General features: G+C 41.6%; 1 protein-coding gene and 1 non-coding gene across 3 annotated transcripts in view; both read right to left on the bottom strand.

The window, feature by feature from the left end:
- Positions 1 to 1,761: 1,761 nt before the first annotated feature.
- The window catches only part of pthlha (parathyroid hormone-like hormone a), a 19,036-nt gene continuing 1,182 nt past the window's right edge, over positions 1,762 to 19,615 (bottom strand). Inside the window, exons 1-4 of one of the 2 annotated variants that reach the window (XM_074625423.1) lie at positions 8,234 to 8,563; positions 7,868 to 7,978; positions 3,174 to 3,731; positions 1,762 to 2,461 (exon numbers count right to left, since the gene is read on the bottom strand). In XM_074625423.1, the coding sequence (XP_074481524.1) occupies positions 3,197 to 3,731; positions 7,868 to 7,974 (642 nt within the window). In that variant the 5' untranslated portion in view covers positions 7,975 to 7,978; positions 8,234 to 8,563 and the 3' untranslated portion in view covers positions 1,762 to 2,461; positions 3,174 to 3,196. Of the gene's footprint in view, positions 2,462 to 3,173; positions 3,732 to 7,867; positions 7,979 to 8,233; positions 8,564 to 19,615 lie in introns of those variants that run through there. The other variant, XM_074625424.1, reaches the window with a different exon arrangement.
- trnat-ugu (transfer RNA threonine (anticodon UGU)) lies at positions 4,480 to 4,552 on the bottom strand. Its single transcript has one exon. It is a non-coding gene; the product is annotated as a tRNA-Thr (tRNA).

Below are 19,615 nucleotides of genomic sequence, written 5' to 3' on the forward strand. Positions count from 1 at the left end.
GTAGGTGTGAATGTGAGTGTGAATGGCTGTCTGTCTCTATGTGTCAGCCCTGCGATAAGCTGGCGACCTGTCCAGGGTGTACCCCGCCTTTGCCCAATGTCAGCTGGGATCGGCTCCAGCCCCCCCAGCGACCCCTGGAGGGATAAGCGGTTGCAGATGATGGATGGATTCGTCACTTCAGTCGTTTTTTTAAAGAAAAAGCTCAAAATATTCTCTGGTTGCAGCATCTCAGATGTGATGATTTTCAGTTTTTCTCTGTTATGTAGCCCTCCTTCACTCAACTCTAATTTTGAAACGGTATCATAGCATATATATTTAGCATACACTACCTTTAGTACCTATGCATGGGAGATGAATTGTTGAGGGTTCACTACACGTGGGGGCTCGTCCGGGATTCTGTTTACTGTTTTTTACAGAGGTACGCAGTAAAAAATATAAAACTCCCGTCTGTTAACTATTTGTAAACTTAAACACTTTCGTAGCTTCTCTACTTTTCTTCCACGCCGTCTCTCATCGATCTTCTCCGTTCTTTTTAGTCCCACCCGTCTGAGAATCTGGAAGGTTACCTTAATCATCATCTGATACTCTCTGATTGGCTAATGACATTGATGGACACCTGGCTGCCCAATACACACAAAGGAAACCCATTATGAGGGGTTTAAAGGCTACTCAAAACAGAGGAGATTTCAACACTTACCAAAATATACATTTATCCGAGTAAATGAAAGTTATTACACTAGAAGTACACTGTATAGTTGTTAAATTATCAGATATCAGAGAACTTTATGCAAACAAAAAATAGTAGGGTACTACATATAAAACTGTAAACAGAATATCTTTGGGTTTTGGACTGTTGGTTGAGCAAAACAAGACATTTGAAGGCGTCACCTTGGACACGTTTTTGTATTTTGTGTCATTTTATTAACTTAAAGGGACTCTATGTAAGAATCAGAAATTGCTTGTTAACAGCGACACCTGTGGCCGGTAAGTCAACGAAAGTCAGCGTTCTGTTGCTCGCGCTCGCGCTTGTGCTCGCTCTACATAGGCATGAACGAGCATCGGTCAAAACAGTGAGGCGACACACGTCAGCTAAAACCACAATATCACTCTATATTTCACCTGCTTGGCAGTAATGTTAGCTGACCAGACGAAGGTCTCTCCATGAATCAATGCTGATGCTGTGTTTCCTGCTTCAGACTCCCGTCTTCTGCAGTGTGTAGAGTGCGAGTGTGAGTGAGAAGGAGCGAGCTGTGTGAGTGAAGGCAGGCAGAGGAGCAGAGCAGCATCGACTCCGGCCCTGGAGACCAAAGCTCCCCTGTGTCTTCTGGCCACGGTCCGGGGGCTGGAGCAGGAGGAGTTGACACTGTTTTGCAAGACAGGCTTCACTAGATAGAACTTTGATGTTTTGGTGCTTCCGTGTAGTTTGTGTTGGAACAGCGCAGCCATATGTGAGGGCGCATGGAACACCGACCCGATTTAAATGTGTAAGAAGTTACAAACAGGACAATATAAACAATTTATGAATTAATCAAGGAAATGATCTACAATATGAACTGGTAATGAAAATAATTATTAATTGCAGCTTTACTTCAAACTGTGTGTTGTGGTGTCCCCCAGGGTTCTGTCCTGGGAACCTTGGGGAACACCACAACAAAGAGCTTCTTTACGTGAAGGGTTAATATTTCATATTTCTGCCTCTTCTCATGAAGTATCTGGTTTATAAATGAATATTACTGACAAGAAAGACACAGAGACCGAGAGGAGGATACTGTCAATGGTTTAATCCGTTCAGTACAGGGTCTTTATCTCAGTGCAAGTGGCAAAAACAACAATATGGAGCCGTGTTTGGTTTGTATGTACAGGTATGAAGGATGGCGTTGAGAAGCAGAGCGGGAGGTGGAGGAAACATCAGGAGGATCCAACACAGCAAGAGAGAGACGACAACAATCGGCTTCAATCAGCCGGAAACATCCGATTAAAAACCAGCAGCAGAGAAACCGAAGAACTGGACGTTAACGGAGCGAGAGGTCAGAGAATCAGACCGTCGTTTTCTTCTTCATTTCAATCGACCACCAAAAACAACAAACTAAATTAATGGTATATATATTTATATTTATATATCTAAAGTGCATTATGGTACAAAAATATAGAAGGTCAGCAGCACCTCGATACATTTACAAAATAAATACACCATTCAGACGAAATAAATTACCGCAAAACAAATCTGACATTTTGGAATAAAAAAAAAGAAAAAAAAAGCAAGGATTCACAAAGATTGAAATCTGTTGCCTCACAGAGCATCAAATAAGTTTTTTGTTTTTTATCATATTCTGCTATCTATTCTGCTATATTTAGAATATTTACAGACAATAAATATTTTCCAATTTCTTTCCAAACAATCACGGTTACAGAAGCCTGCAAGGTGAGCGTTTAGGAGTTCACTCCGACCCTCCGTAGCTTTCTGAAACACACAAGCAGAGAGAAACTGGTTAGTTCAGTGGTTTATCTTTATCAGCATTCACATCAATAGTAGAGCTGCAAAGATTCATCAATTAAACATTTTAATCACCAACTTTTTTTGATCATCGATTAATCAGTTTGAGTCATTTTTTAGTCTAAATTGTCTGATTGCAGCTTGTTAAATGTGAATATTTTATGGTTTCTTTCCTTCTCTGTGACGGTAAACTGAATTTCTTTGAGACATTTGTGGACGTCATCTTTGAGATACACTGATCGACATTTAATAGACCAAACAACTAGGGCTGTCAATCGATTAAAATGTTTAATCATGATTAGTCGCAAATTAATCAGACATTTTAGGTAGGCAAATATGCTGCTTTATGTAAATGTATGTATATATTTATTATTGTAAATCAATTACCAACACAAAACAATGACAGATATTGTCCAGAAACCCTCACAGGTACTGCATTTAGCATAAAACAATATGCTCAAATCATAACATGGCAAACTGCAGCCCAACAGACAACAACAGCTGTCAGTGTGTCAGTGTGCTGACTTGACTATGACTTGCCCCAAACTGCATGTGATTTTCATAAAGTGGGCATGTCTATAAAGGGGAGACTCGTGGGTACCCATAGAACCCATTTACATTCACACATCTGGATGTCAGAGGTCAAGGGACCCCTTTGAAAATGGACATTTCCTCTCACCTGTGTCAGAGACTGACAGCGTTTTAAAGCAGCGCCCTTTGCAGGCCGAGCAGCGACCTCCACTCCAGGTGGAGTCCGCTCCCCGGTTCGTCCTCCAGCCTCCACCCCAACGAACGCGCCCTCCTCTTCCTCTTCTCCCCTTCCCTCCTCTTCCCGGACCTGCCCTTCTTCTTCTTCTTGCCGCCGGGTGCTTTCAGCGCGCCGTCCTTGTACGTCTGAGACTTGTTGGTCTCCTGCGGCAGGTTGGTGCCCCCCTCCTCCTCTTCCAGCCTGAAGCTGATGGGGAGGTTCTTGGTTCCTCCGGGCGGTTTGGAGTGCAGCGTGCTGCCGGTGGTGCTCAGGTTGATGCCCAGGCCGACCCCCGGCAGCCCGACGACGACGACGCCGGCGCCGCTGCTGCTCCCGCCTCCTCCTCCCGCGGTGGTCCGGGCCGGGAGGTCGCGGATCTCCGCCGTGTGGACTTCGTCCAAAAGCTCCTGCAGCCACATGCGACGCTTAAAGTCCTGCAGCGTCCGGCCTTTGTCGTGCATCAGCTGGGCGTGAGTCACAGACCGCTTTCTGCAAAAAAACACACAACATATTGGTTTTAATTAGACTTTTCTTTAACTTTTACACATTTCAAATACAGTAGTACAATTACCTCCTACTGAGAAGTACAAGAAGTCCACTTTAATGAACTCAAAGTGAGTAGAAATACTTCCTTACAAGCAACGATCATAACTCGTTCCCATTGCTGAAAGTTGTACCAAACTTCAATGACATTTTTCATGGTTTTGAAACTGTGACTTGAAGAAAGAAGAAGTCTAGTTTGCATAAAAGAGGAAATATTTGAAATATTTGGGTTCATTCGGTTCACCAGCAGAGAGCAGCAGAAGCAAACGAACGAGAATGAAACAGAGCAGCAGTTCCAATAATTCCCCGTTGCATCCCGACAGTGGAATGATTCATCCAACCACAGGGCTGTTAAACCGATACCAGAGATGGCCGCCCTTTCCCTTCACTTACTTTTGATTGTTCATTCATACGGCCGCGGCACAAAGCAAAACCATTTCACTCCTTTTTATTCCCCCAAAACTAACTTATTTCTGTATTTGTTTCTTTACATTTCTATTAATTTGTACCGTTAACCACAGCTGAGCTTACACCAAACTTCATTGAGATTTGTGACAGTTTTGCATAGTCACACCTTTCTGATTTACATCGCTGGACCGCCGCCTACAGCCGAAATGTCATGATTTGTTTGCAGGAATGGATGGAATTTCTATCGACCTTTGCTCCTCCTGAAGGACATTTTGAAAATGTGACAAGGCCCCAGCGAGATTTGAACTCGCGACCCCTGGTTTACAAGACCAGTGCTCTAACCCCTGAGCTATGGAGCCCTACACACTCTTTACTGCTATACCCACAACAGTTTGACCCCCCCCACCCCCCATAGATAAATCACTTAACAAAGAAAAGTTTCAGCCTCATTACAAAGAAGAAAAGGTGGAAAATCACTACATTAAATATCCACACGGCGACGCAGTCTGCACAGAAAACAAAGAAAACTAACTGCACCAAACTTCATTGAAATTTCCTACATTTTTGAGACGTCATGTCTGAATTCATTTATCGTCTTGTCGGGGCATTCGTAAACATTGTGCCAGATCACCAGGAGTCAACATGTGTTTTAATAAATGTATAATAAACATGTTGTTAAGATGGAATATGTATTCTTCTGGAGGAAATCATCTGCAAGGTTGCAGCAGGATTTGAACGCCCAACCTTGTTACAGGATCAGTGCTCTAAATGTTGACCTGTGGCGCTCTGACACTAAAAGGCCACACGGTGGAGCTGTCTGCACAGAAACCCTGAAGACAACACTCAGCCCTTGGCTGAACTTCACACCAAACTTCATTGAAATTTGTGGCGTTTTTGAGATGTCATGAACGCCGTTTGGACAAACATGTCTGAATATGTTTTCTGGTTATTTACATGACATTCATTTGTCAAACAGGACTGAAAGCATGTCATCAACCTGCCTGTAGGCAGATGTAAAGAAAATATAGAGTTTGATTAAAACAATAGTGGACTTAAAGAAAGGTTTACGGCACGAAGAAGAAGAAGCAGAAGAAGAAGAGCTGTCGATCAGCTGTGATTGTGACCAGATGGGTCGACCTGTTATCTTTCCAGATGCTGTCAGAGCAGCAGAAGGAATCGGTGCTCTGCTTTGCCGCGGTGTCGCGTTACTCAGAGTCTTAACTCTTCTACAAACAGAGAGGCAGAGGGCTCGAAGCCTCGAAGCCTGGGAACCGCCGAGCGCCGCCGCCAGCCAAACACTTCAGGTGTCTGAGCACATAAACACGCCAGCTTCAATGGGAGATACCGGCAGCTGATTACAGCTGTCACAGGTTTCCATGATGCCCTCCTCCTCCTCCTCCTCCTCCTCTGGAGGGCGTGAAGCTCCACATAGAAATTATTCACAGGTTTTACAAACCAGCACAAAGAGGGGAGACGTTTTTTATGCAGCTCCCCCAAAGTGAAAGTGTATTTTTCTGCTGAGTAATAATAATATCCTCAGCTCCCAGAGAGCAGCCCTTGTTTATATGCATACAGATATTTCCTGTAAAACCCGGCTCTTTGAAAGCTGATCTGGTTCAGTTTTTACCTTTAATAAAGACATCAGAGAGAGAGGAGGAAAATGGCTGCGGTACATCCTGAGGTGGCAGCGCTCCAACGCTCGCCGTCCTATACCTCATGGTAATTGTTTCTCTCTGTGGGGGACGAATCAAAGGCCGAATGTATTTCCTAAAACCTGCAGCGCTGCCTTTTGGGCTTGCCGTTTGGTTGGTTCAACTCCCGAGGCCTCGAGATATGGACCGGGAGGACGCATGGTTCTCTAACTGGTTCTGATCCTGGACGTCAAACACATCACGTCATGACAGGAAATAATCTTGTTTTAATTTCAGGTGAAATACTGAAACGTTTCACCTCCTTTCACCATCTAGAAATATTCAAAATAAATATCGCAGAAGAGAAAAATCACTTTTACGTCTTCTTTGATCAGATAACTCGAGATTTAAATCAAAATTTGGACAATTTTTAGACTTTTTTATTGAGGCAAAGCTCTTGTGCAGCTGCTTGTGTTTAGAAGAAAAACATATTTATTCCTCGAAGTTTCAAAATTGGAGATTACAGATTATCTGTCAATTATTTTCCTGATTAATCGATCAATAAAACATCAGAAAACTGTGGAAAGTCCACCACAATATAGTCAGATATTTCTTTTGTTTGACCAACAGTCCAAAACCAAAAAAATATTCACTTTACTCTCTTGTGAGACCAAGAAAAGAAGCAAATCCTCACGTTTGAAAACCTGGAAATATTTAGTATTTTTGCCTGTGCTTAGCATCTACTAATTAAATAATCGACTAATTTTTGCGTCTTTACAAGTATTAGAAATATTTTAAACAATATTCAGTCCACATTTTGACTGGAGTTTAACCCCAAAACGTATTAATTTGGCCATCGCCAAAAACCAAGATGGAACCAAGATGTCGATGGCCAAAAAGCAAGATGGTGACGGCCGAAAACCAAGATGGCGACAGCCAAAATGCCAAACGCAACATACTTCTGAGACAGTATACCTGCCCCAAACAATATAACTAACTACCGTAAAACTAAATATATAAAAACTAAAACTTTCTGAAAAACTGGAACTAGCAAACGCACTCTGAAAACTAACTAAAACTAAACTAAAAAGAGATTGAAAAGTCAAACCCCCCAAAAAACAAACTAATTGAAACTTCAAAACTATTATAATCTCGTTCATGGATAATTTTTCAATCTTTCAGGACAATCTTTCTGAGTGTTTGTTGTTGTAATACTCATTAATTTAATAATCAACAGATTGTTGGTTGTAGTTTTATTAGTATTAGAAACGTTTTAAACCATATTCAGTCCAGATGTTGACTTCAGGAGCTTTCTGTGCCAGATTAAAGCTAATCTGATCAAACGGCAGCGTTTCTCTGATCGAAGGAGGTCAGAGGTCACAAGCTCGTGTGATTTCTACCTCGCCGTGTGTTTTCTTTTCCACTCAGGTGGCGTTAACCCTCATCGTCCTGACATCCTATTAGAGCGTATCACACGACGGGTGTAGCCGAGTTTCCCCTGACATCAGCAGAACCGACCCCACATGCTGGACGCCGTAACGTCCACGCAAACCTGAACGACACTAAATCACATTAAAAACTGACGCCACCGACGTGCTTTTCAGATGTGATCTGAAATCTAACTTGGTAGCATCTTCCCACTGGTTCATTTAGAGATCTGATCTCTCCAGAAAAAGCACATTTATTCTGTTTGGCATCAAACGAGCTCAGCAGGAGCAGCAGGTTTGGTTTGGTCCACGGCCGAGTCCAACATCAGCATTATTCACTCCACCTCTCAGAGAGGCTGGACCCTCAAGATAGTGAGGAGCTGGGGCCGCTGGGAGTTTATCAAGACGCTTTAGGTAAACACACAGGTGGGCGAGGGCTAACCAAACAGCTGCCGGCACGTTTCACAACACTTTTTCCAGCCGCTGCTCGCCCACCATGTCAGGAGGGGGGGGGATGGTGGTGGAGGGGGGGATGGTGGTGGAAATAAATGCACAGAAAAGTGCAAATATCGGAAAAAGAGAGATTACACTCTCTGGATTGAGTTCTAAAACGTACATTCGGTTGCTGAGGGCATCGATGGGGCGTCCATAGTGAGGCACCGGAGAGCAGAGCAGGAACACAGCGAAGCACCACTGTTGCAGGACTCGCCTGGAGCAGAACATCTTCCTGCAAAACAACACAAATAAACAACATCAACAACCTGTAAATCATCTCTTCATCTATCTGTAAAGTTTCTCCTCTCTGAGCTCCGGTCGTTGAAATGATTAACTTCACACTGTGCAAACGAGTCGCTGCAGAAAACAGCAAATTCCTAATGAAGCCACAACAAAGCTGGAATTAAACACACCAAACAAGACGGGGGAGAAGAAGAAGAAGAAGAAGAAGAAACAGAAGAAGACGACGAGTTAACGGGAAACTTACTTTCCCACAGAAGTGTCTCACCCACACGGGAAAAAAAAAAAAAACAGATAAAAGTTTCTCAAACTTTCCAGTCCTCAAATAAAGAACAATCCAGGTGTGAAAAATCCCCACGAGCCAAAACACATCCACAGTTCCTCAGTTTATAAACTCCTGAAGGTGTAAAAGAAGAAGAAGTCCAGCTGCAGCAGTCCTCCAGGTGTGGTCGGGTTAAAGGTGAGCGTTAGTTAGAGTGATGGCGAGGCAGCGTGCGGTGTGGCGAGCTGAGGCTGCTGCTGCTGCTGCTGCTGCTGCTGCTGCAGGTCGGTCTGATGGGAACATTTGCTGCATGCTGCCTGAGTGCCTGAGGAGGTCAGAGGCGAATGGAAGGGGAGGACTTATTAACCAGGAGGAGGGACGCCCTCCATCACAACTCTGCCCACTTTTACTGTCAGAGAAGAAGAAGAAACGGCAGGAAGGTGGCACTCGAGCAGCACTCTGTGAGTCAACAGCTGGAGATATGGAGGTCGGGTAGTGCCAAAAATACTGTCGATTAGATGAGTCTGGTGTGTAATATTTCAGTGTCAAGAATATTAATTCACGTTTAGATGATAAGACGACAAGAGCAATAAAAAAATGACTTTTGCAGAAGAAAAAACAAATAAAACAAAGGCGACAATAAAGTTAAAAACTAAATAAAATAAAGATAACAAAATAATCACCGCGACTGGAAGATGTATGAGGGTTGATTAAAGCCAAAACTAATGTACGTTCAGTGATTTCCATTAGATGAGTCTGGTTTTTAATATTTCATGTCAACAACAATAACAAACAAAATGACGTTTTTAGAAGACAACAAAAATAAAAATAAAATGATGACAAAACAGCTGGCACTGTGGGGCTCAGTTAGTGCCAAAAAGACTGTACGTGTGTCCATTAAATGAGTCTGGGGTTTAATATTTGAAGGTCAAGGCTGAGAATATTAAGTCGCGCTTGGATTATGAGACGACTACGTAAAGATGTCAACAACAAAAACAAAGACATTTTACAATAAAAGACAAAAGCAAAGACGACAAAAAGCAAAAAAAAATAACAAAACCAATACAAAGGTAATAAAGTTAAAAACTGCAACTCATTCTTAGACCACAACTGGAAGATGTATGGGGGTTGATTAGTGCCAAAACTACTGTACATTCAAAGTTCGTCAATATTTCAATGTCAAGAATATTAATTCATGTTTGGAAGGTGAGATGACAACAACAAAAACAAAGAAAATGAGAATTGCGACAAAAAGACAAACACACCTCTACGAACCCGACAGTTCATAGAGGCGTGTTCGATCCTTTAACCCCTGACTGGAATAGCTGCTCAGTGCTGCCACTTGTGGCCACAAAATACATAAAGCAGACAACCATTTATCTCATTAGTATTTCTGTAAATTTATAGATTTTATGAGGTACTGAGTGATTGAAATGACCATGTTCTGGGAGAAGAAGTGATGCGTATCGGGGTCTTTGTATCGGTACCAGATTCATGCTTCCTATTTAAAGTTAATTAAATTGCAAAATGAAGATTTTAGTGCAACTTTCATTTGTGTTTTTATTGCATGAAGCTGATAAATGCAGCTCAGTCGTGAGAGGTTATATAAGAGCAGTGACAGTGTTGGTGGTCTGAATGTTCCCCCCAGAGTCACATTTAACATGATCAGATTAGGTTAATCTAACGTAATGATCTGTGTGGAAATAACGTGTTAAAGAACAGACGTTAAAGATGATAACAGTTAATTACAATTAGAGAGCAAACTGAGTTCAGATGTTCTGATGTGAATCATGAACGCTTCACGTCATCTGATGTGCAGATGGCAGAAATGAATTTATATTAAATAATCTGTTCTGTATGTTGGAGACACTTTGTACTCTCAGCTGATCATATAAAGATCGTAGTTTGCTTCAGATCAACCAGGTCGACCTCGGAAAGTTACGAAAATGGTACGTAAAATTGCTGTTTCCTGGTGAAAGTCTGGTGTTTTTAGACCCACCAATCCACCCCGACCTCCTCCCTACGAGGTGTTTCTCTGGAAAGTTGTGATGGACATTTTCGCTACTTAATTAAGCAACCCGATTTCACAGGAAGGCGTATAAATAGCACGACATAACAAGGACGTTATGCGTGTCATGAAAATGCATTTTAGGCTTTTCACATGTCCTTTGTATGCCACTTAACAAAACTACAGTCCGTACTTAAGTTACGGAACTTCCGGTGTTATTTTAACCCAAATTGCGATCTTTTCCTAAACCTAGCTAAGTAGTTTTTTGTCACGTAACTTCCGTACTTAAGTTACACTACTTCCCGAGTTATTTTAACCCAAACCACCATCTTTTGAGAAAGCTAACTAAGAAGTTTTTGTCAAGTAACTTTTGCATTTAAGTTAAAGCACTTCTGGAGTTATTTTAACCCAAACCGCAACCTTTTTCTAAAGCTAAGTATTTTTATTTTGAAAAGACTGGAGCGGAAATTGACACGTGTAACGTGAAAAGCACAAAAAATATGTTCTTTAAAGTCGTGCTGAGTGTCTATATACATGAATCAAATAGATTACATTTTGTGACTATTTCACAAACTACCTCAGACTAACTCACAAACTTTTTTATGCGTCCGGGCTGAATTAAGTGAGACAATAACTGTCAGATAATAACAACAATCACTAGTTGCAGCCAATTGGTTGTCCATTAAATGTCAGACAGAAGTTAAAAATATGCCTTGAAACAAGGTGACGTCTTCAAACAACATATTTTTAGTTAAGATCTTCTTTAGTTTATAGTGATTTAAGTGCAAGATTTGAAAAGACTTTGACGACCCTACTGGTCGTATCAAAAAAGACACTGGAACACGAGACAATGTCCACTGTTGCATGAATACTGAGAGCAGCAGACTGCACCAATTTTCATCAGGAAAGTCCCATTTTGTTCCAAAATAATTATCATAAAATGTCAAATAATGGGATAGAAATCTGCACATAATAAGTTAATAAGCTTTAAGTATGAAGCATCTGAGTTCCCTGAGTTAACCTCCACACATGGGAGCCTTCAGTCCGTTGTAAAGAGCTAACAACAGTAAGTCAGACAAACACTGCGGGCAGCAGCGCCATATTCACCCGCCGCTGCTCTGACTGACACGTGTTGAAATATCAGAAATGTGTTCCAGCTGTCGCCTCACACAATTAAAACCAGATCTGTGAGGCAGAAAAGCCAGCAACACACAGTCACCCCGAGGGTCTTATCTCTACAACACGACCCCCTAAACATCGCTGTGGAAATCATTGTGGGGAAAAATGTTTACACAAGCGTGTGGAACCAACATTTCACATGTTGGAGATTTATGTGTGAGTTTTTATTTATATCCCAGTTGCCATGGGAAGCATGTTTAGAAACAATATGATTAATGTTACTTACATTTTAGCCTGCTGACTTCACACAAACACTGCTTTTTCTCTTCTGGAGTGAGAGAACATTAAACAATAGCTGGTTTATATGGTTTTAAACTGGTCTAAAGCAACCCGGGGTACTGGTACACAGCAGGTATTTCTGCAGTTTCTAGGGGGTACCCGGAAATATTAGCTATTAGCTCTCATCTAATCTAAAGAAATAGAAGTCATCATTTGTTTTCGTTTTTTTAAAAAGTGCGGTATGTAAGCAAAATACCACACATACCGACAGCATTTGCAGCCCGTTCGCACGAAAAGGTGTAAAAATGCCACGTTAATGTGCAAGGCGTTTAGCGGTACACCTTTCTTGATTTCCGCGTGTCATTTGTACGTCATGTATCCTGTACTGACTGCAATGTAAACCCATCCACGTATAAATACTACGCTCAGAGTCAGTGACGTAGAATAAAAAGAGAGAAAAACCCCTTGACTTTTTACTACGAGACCGTTGTTGACCGGTGTTTTGTTACGTTAATGACGTTTCTCATAGTTTTACGTACTTATTAGACTTAATTTAGGTACTTATTTCACTTTGTTTACGTACTTATTTTACATACTTAGTAGTTTATGTACTTATTTGACTTAGTTTACGTATTTATTTGACTTTGTTTACATACTTATTTGACTTAGTTTACGTACTTATTTGACTTAGTTTACGTACTTATTTGACTTAGCTAATGTAGTTTTCGGTTTACGTACTTATTTTACTTGCTTTACATTCTTATTTTACTTAGTTGAAGTACTTATTTTAAGCCCAACCATGATATTTCTCCTAAATCTTACTAAGTGGTTTTGTTGTCTAAACATAACAGCGGACGTTACCTGTCCTTGTAATGTCGTACTATTTATACGCCTTCCCTTGAGACCGGGTAGGATCCATTGTTATTATAAAAATATTGATACTTATAGTGATAGTAATAACACATCTGGAACATGGAGCTCAGACAAAGTTAAAGTCCTGCTGCTGTCCTTAAGAGGGTAACTCCTCTCTGGAGTCATATATATACCCACTCAGCCTGGGTCGGCCATGTTTGTGTTGGGACAACTTTAATCAGCGTCTAACCCGACCCCCCCCCCACCCCTCCATCACAAGGAGCATAAAGAGCAGCTGAAAGGCCGAGGGTTAGCCCACCGTGCACTCCCTAAATGTTTAGCTAACGGTACGGCGGGCGGTCTCCGGGGGTTTCAGACAGGCAGCAGTGACGACTTTTCCTCCAGGCGGGGGGGGGGGGAATCCTATACGTAGAGTGGATATAGATATTCATCAGGGTTTCCCTACACTATGTTCTCTGACTCAACACTAAGGCTGAGTCGAGTCACACTGTGTTTTCAATTTACTCAATTATCTCAAACATTCGGGCTTGGCGACCGCGGTCTATTGATGCGTCCTTGATTTCTACCCAGAAATAGCAGCTCCACTGTAAAGGTCACTGTATGAACATGAGGAGCAGCACAATGGACACATTATCTGGCTGCCAACCCGGCGCTGGATGAGGTGATGCAACAAACCTGCTCTTTTCATTCATTACTGATCATAAACAGGATCCATTGTTCCAGTCCAAGTCATCGCTCAGTGTATTAAACAACGTTTTGATGGTGAATGATTGGTGCCAGGGAGAATCATGGGAGTTCTTTCCCCGCAGTTTGTCTGCAAATTAGTCAAGTTCCTTCCAGTTTATGAGCTGGTTGGAGGCAGTTCAGGAACTCAGTCCAGGCAGATTTTTGTGAAACACTGGAACAAAAAGAGGAGTGTCGGGGATCAGCGGAGGGAAAGACTACCTGTCGGCTGGAAAGAAAGATCTCATGTGCTGCAGTGAAAGCTGCTTTACCTGCACGTAAACAGGTACCAGAGAAAAAAAAGGTCTTTTCCTGGCAGCGGTGGCGGCATGTGGGGTCGCAGCCAGGAAAGCTGGTTTAGATTCATAGAAAATTGCAGCGTCTTGGCAGAGACGACATACACAAAACAAATGTCCGCTTTTAATCTCTGTGACCGCACCCCCCGCCTCTCCAGCCTCTCCTTCTAAAAACACACAAAGAAAGTCACAAAGACTCGTACTGTTACCACCCCCCCATCAGTGGTCCTGAACCCCCCATCAGTAGTCCTGAACCCCCCACCGTCATCACACTGATAGGACGCTAACCTCCATCAGGTCAACGCTTCCACAAACTAATTATTAGTGACTCACCACACAGGAGACGCAGGAATAACTGGACAAAATCTGACCTTTAAAACTACTTAAATTGGAGCTGAAATGACGACTCTATTAATCAGTTAGTCAACTGAAAATGAAACGTAACGTGGGGCGCCGGGTAGCTCACCGGGTAGAGCGGGTGCACCATGAATCAAATAGGCGAGTCCTTGCTGCAGCGGCTCAGGGTTCGAATCCGACCTGTGGCCCTTTCTGCATTGTCATCCCCTCTCTCTCTCCATTTCACCACTATCACTGTCAAATAAAGGAAAAAGACCAAAAAAAAAAGAAAATGAAACGTAACGTAACGCAAAATGACTTATAAATTGCCATGTCATTGCATTTTGTGTTACCCACAATTCTCTTTTTTTCTCGTCCTCAGTCGCTGTTTTGTATTTAAAATTCATTTAAATGCAAAACATTTGCACTGATTTGCCTGGAAACTGTATTTCTGACTATAACATTACATTTAAATCACAATAAACTGAATATTTTTGTGTGTTGGTCTGTTGGTCAGACAAAAAAAAGACATTTAAAGACTGTTTTGTACATTATATAGACCCAATGATTAAACCTGATCATTCAACCTGATGTTGTGAGAAGGAAAAAATAGCACATTTTAAGGACATTTTGCCTGACTTGGTAACACATTTTAGGGTTTTTGCGTGTCATTTAACGCAAGATAAGTACTTAAACTAAGTAAAATAAGTACGTAAACTAATAAGTACATTAGCTAAGTCAAATAAGTACGTAAACAAAGTCAAATAAGTACGTAAACTAAATCAAATAAGTACGTAAACTACGTCAAATAAGTACGTAAATTACTAAGTATGTAAACTAAGTCAAATACGTACGTAAACAAAGTCAAATAAGTACCTAAATTAAGTCTAATAAGTACGTAAACTAAATAAAATAAGTATGTATACCAAGTAAAATAAGTACGTAAAATAAGTAAAATAAGTCAGTAAACTAAGTAAAATATGTATGTAAACAATGTAACGTAAGTGAGGAAAACAAGTCGCATACGTCACTAACATAACGTCTAAATAACTCGACAACACTTTGGGACACAAACACCGGTCTCCTGGTTAAAGTCCTGTGTTTGCTCGAATTTGATTTTTACGAATAACTGTCAGTCCTTTAAGGAACCTTTAAATCTCTAAATTTGATGCCTCAAATATCCTTTCATTTGCAAAATTAGGAGACAGGCATCTGAAATAAACCTTAAATCAAAATTTTAACCTTTTACCATCCAACATTAGCACTATGTTAGTTAAACAAATATGAATATCTAATGATCGATTAGATTCGGTGTCTCCCTGCATTCAAAGCAGTCTGACAGTGAAATAAACCGTGGAAAAATTAATGGCAATAAAAGTTCATTTGATTTAGTTCATGTCAATCCCTCAATTTTATATGAACGTAGTAGCAGACACATTTAAGATTTCACTAAGAATCGAATTAAGTTGTTGGACCCATTAAAGTTCATTATTTTGTGACCATTCCATCTTAACGTGAATGTGACAAGTTTAAGGGATAAAATAAGTGGTTGTGTTCCCCAGTGAAGTGACCTCAGACTCCATTTAACAGTCCGTACAGCAGCTGAGTGAATATTTCTCAGGGTGAGGGATGATGGAAAGAGCAAGGCGAGGAGGAGGAGGAGGAGGAGTGGAGGGTGATGGATGATGATGATTGAGGGATGATGAAGAGACCATGAGACGTCTCCTCTCAGGGGTGGCCTTCCTCTCGCTCATTTTAACCTCTGGCTTACCTTCGACCCTCCTCCTCCTTGCCGCCCGGCTTCGCTCGGTGGCGACATACTCTAACGGAGGAATTCAGGAATGTACGTTTTTTTCATTTAAACTCTTAAAGACGAACTCCGTCTCCTTCTTGTTTGACTCATTCACATGATACAACTCACGCCCACCACAGGAACACATGCTGCTCCACCGCTGTGCAACCACAAATACTAACTCTGGAGCTGCTCGCTGAACGCTGCACGCCGAATGCTGCTGCAGACACGGTTTAGGAGGTTATTTGCTACCCAGTCTGACCCGGTGACCATCTGACATAACATGAAGAGAGCAACTCCACGAAAACACAGAGGCACAAGCTGAGGTTGGAGTCCCCATGAAGGGTCGCTTCATGCACAGACCGGGCCGTAAGCATCATATATAGTTTGATTTTTTAAAGAAAAAAGACCAGTTTTAAATGTGTTACAGTCACTTGTGGAAGAAGTACTCAGTGGCCTAATACTACAGTGTAGAAACACTCTGTTACAAGTAATTTAAAATTGTAAAAGTACAAAAGTATTAGCATCAACATATACTTATACTATATGCAGAATTAACAACAACCAAAGCTTGTAATAGACCCGCCTGTTTGCACGAAAAGTTGTATAAATACCACGATAATGCGCAAGGCGTTTAGCGTGCAATAAGAACGCCTTTCTTGATTTCTGTGTGTCTTTTGTACGCCATGTATCCTGTACCAGCTACGATGTAAAAACATTCGTGTAGGCTATATGCTACAGAAAGAGTTAATAACGTAGTATAAAAACGTCGGCCTTTTAACCGGGAGGCCCGTGCTCGAGACCATTGTTTATTGATATTTGCTATGTGTTTTTCCGTAGTTGTTTCCGTATATATTTTACTTAGTTTATGAGACGATTGTCACCTGTTTTTTATTGACATTTGACGTTTTTTCTGTAGCTGGGTTACGTTGTTTCTGTACGTATTTTACTTAGTTTACGTGACAATTGTCACGTTTTTTTTATTGATGTTTGTGACATGTTTTCCGTAGTTGTTTCCGTACATATTTTACTTTGTTTCCGTACTTATTTTAAGCCCAACCGTGACATTTTCACTTAACCTAAGTGGTTTTCTTGCCTACACCTAACTGCGGACGGTTGCGTGGCGTACAAATGATTATTATCATATATATATACATATATATATATGTATATATATATATATCTACTGTACATACATACTATGTACATGAATCAATACATTACATTTCGTGACTATTGCACAAACTGTATGGACACCTTAATTTCTTAGTACTATAACATATTTTAATAATTACTGAAGTTTTGTTATACTACAGTATGTTAGCTCAGCATGAAGACCAACAAACAGAGAGAAAGTGAACGGCGCCTACAGTCTGTCTGTCTGCTGCAGATGTCACCAGATGTGAGTTCATCATCTGCTGGCGTGTCACTGTCACGTTCCCGCGCTCAATTAGACCTGATTATGGTTAGCGCCGCGCTGCCAGCTAACTGGATCAGAGTATGGAGAGGGACAGAAAGTGGTTGAGAGCAGTTTAGACTTGGTAAACACTCTTTATGGGTTCACAGTTATGATTTGATTAGCTTTTAAACAGAGACACTGGAGATAGTTAGAAGTTAGAGTTTTCTCGACGTATCTGCCAGCTATTGTATATTGCCATCTTAATATATAAGATATCGGAATTTCCACTGTACAAAAATGTGCTCTTGCAGTGTGTGCAGAAACACCATTTTCATTGCCGGGTATTTTCCGGAGGAAGGAGTATTCCTCCTGGAGCTCTGTAGTAAAAAGACCGACTGGCTCTTTAGCATGACAGCTAACCGTTAGCATACTGAGTTGTGAGAAAGATCCGCAAGCGTCATAGCAACAGCCTTAACAACAACACATTGGATAGCTTACACTGGGAAACAACTGCTAACAAGCTAACAGAAAACTTGTTTTTTTGGATTAACCCAGGGGTCAGCAACCTTTACTATCAAAAGAGCCATTTTAGGCAAAAACAAACAAAAAAAAATTGTCTGGAGCTGCAAAACATTTGAGCATTGTGATGAAGGTAACACAGTCTATAGTCTAAGTATATAGTATATAAGTCTAATGCAGTGAGGGACAATTTGCAAATGTACTACAGAGTATTAGGGCCACATTGAGGGAAAAAACATCTGAGATTTCCAGAATAAAGTCATACCTTAACGAGAAAAAAGTCATAATATTACGAGAATAAAGTCATAACTTAACGAAAAATAGAATAATATATATAGATATTCATGGACAGGATATCGAGGCGTAGTCGGGTGGAGGAGGGTTTGCAGATCGGTGTGCTGAGGATCTCATCGCTGCTTTTTGCAGATGATGTGGTCCTGTTGGCATCATCGGTCTGCGACCTCCAGCACTCACTGGATCGGTTCGCAGCCGAGTGTGACGCAGTCGGGATGAGAATCAGCACCTCTAAATCTGAGGCCATGGTTCTCAGCAGGAAACTGGTGGTTTGCCTACTCCGGGTAGGGAATGAGTCCTTACCCCAAGTGAAGGAGTTTAAGTATCTCGGGGTCTTGTTCGCGAGTGAGGGGACGATGGAACGTGAGATTGGTCGGAGAATCGGAGCAGCAGGGGCGGTATTGCATTCGCTTTACCGCACCGTTGTGACGAAAAGAGAGCTGAGCCGGAAGGCAAAGCTCTCGATCTACCGTTCAATCTTCGTTCCTACTCTCACCTATGGTCATGAGGGTTGGGTCATGACCGAAAGAACGAGGTCGCGGGTGCAAGCGGCCGAAATGGGTTTCCTCAGGAGGGTGGCTGGCGTCTCCCTTAGAGATAGGGTAAGAAGCTCAGTCATCCGTGAGGGACTCGGAGTAGAGTCCTTGCTCCTTTGCGTCGAAAGGAGCCAGTTGAGGTGGTTCGGGCATCTAGCACGGATGCCTCCTGGGCGCCTCCCTTGGGAGGTGTTCCAGGCACGACCAGCTGGGAGGAGACCACGGGGAAGACCCAGGACTAGGTGGAGAGATTATATCTCTACTCTGGCCTGGGAACGCCTCGGGATCCCCCAGTCAGAGCTGGTTAATGTGGCCCGGGAAAGGGAAGTTTGGGGTCCCCTGCTGGAGCTGTTGCCCCCGCGACCCGATCCCGGATAAGCGGTTGAAGATGGATGGATGGATAATAATATAACAATATAATAATATAATTATAATATAACTTTATTCTCGAAATCTCAGATTTATTTTATGTCCTCAATGTGGCCCTAACACGTCATACCATCGTACCATAGACCTACAAAAATGATACATCAAAATTAAAATGTAAACAAAAAACAGTTTTCATTTCCATTTTTAAAAATCCACAGGGAGCCACTGGAGAGGGGCTAAAGCGCCGCAGGTTGCTAACCCCTGGATTAACCCAACAAAACAGCACAATAAGACATTTACTGAACTTTTTTGTGATAAAACAGTGCTGGAAACAACACTGGAATTATATTTACTGCTTGAGGGTGACTTTAATTAAACTGTTCTTCAGCATACAAGTATTTGGTAATATTTACACTGGGAAACACTAAACTTTTGTGATACAATACAGTGTTGGAAACACATCGTAAATATAAATATACATATTTACGGCTTGAGTTAATCAAGCTGTTCTACAACATGCAAGCATTTAGCTAGTAGTAGTTAACACTGGGGAGGCAACAAGCTAACGGACAACTTGTTTTGGAGCAACAAAACACGTTAACTAAACTTTGTGATACAACAGTGTTGTTGGAAACATACTGTAAATGTAAATATAAATATATATTTTAGGCTTGAGTTAGTCAAGCTGTTCTACAACATACAAGCATTTAGTGGTAGCCAACACTGGGAGGCAACAAGCTAACGGACACCTTGATTTGAAGCAACAAAAAGACGTTTACTAAACAGTGCGTCTCTACTTCCATCTAATCCTGTGTTTCACTGCA

The sequence above is a fragment of the Sebastes fasciatus genome, chromosome 23, assembly GCF_043250625.1.
Source record: "Sebastes fasciatus isolate fSebFas1 chromosome 23, fSebFas1.pri, whole genome shotgun sequence".
Taxonomy (NCBI): Eukaryota; Metazoa; Chordata; class Actinopteri; order Perciformes; family Sebastidae; genus Sebastes; species Sebastes fasciatus.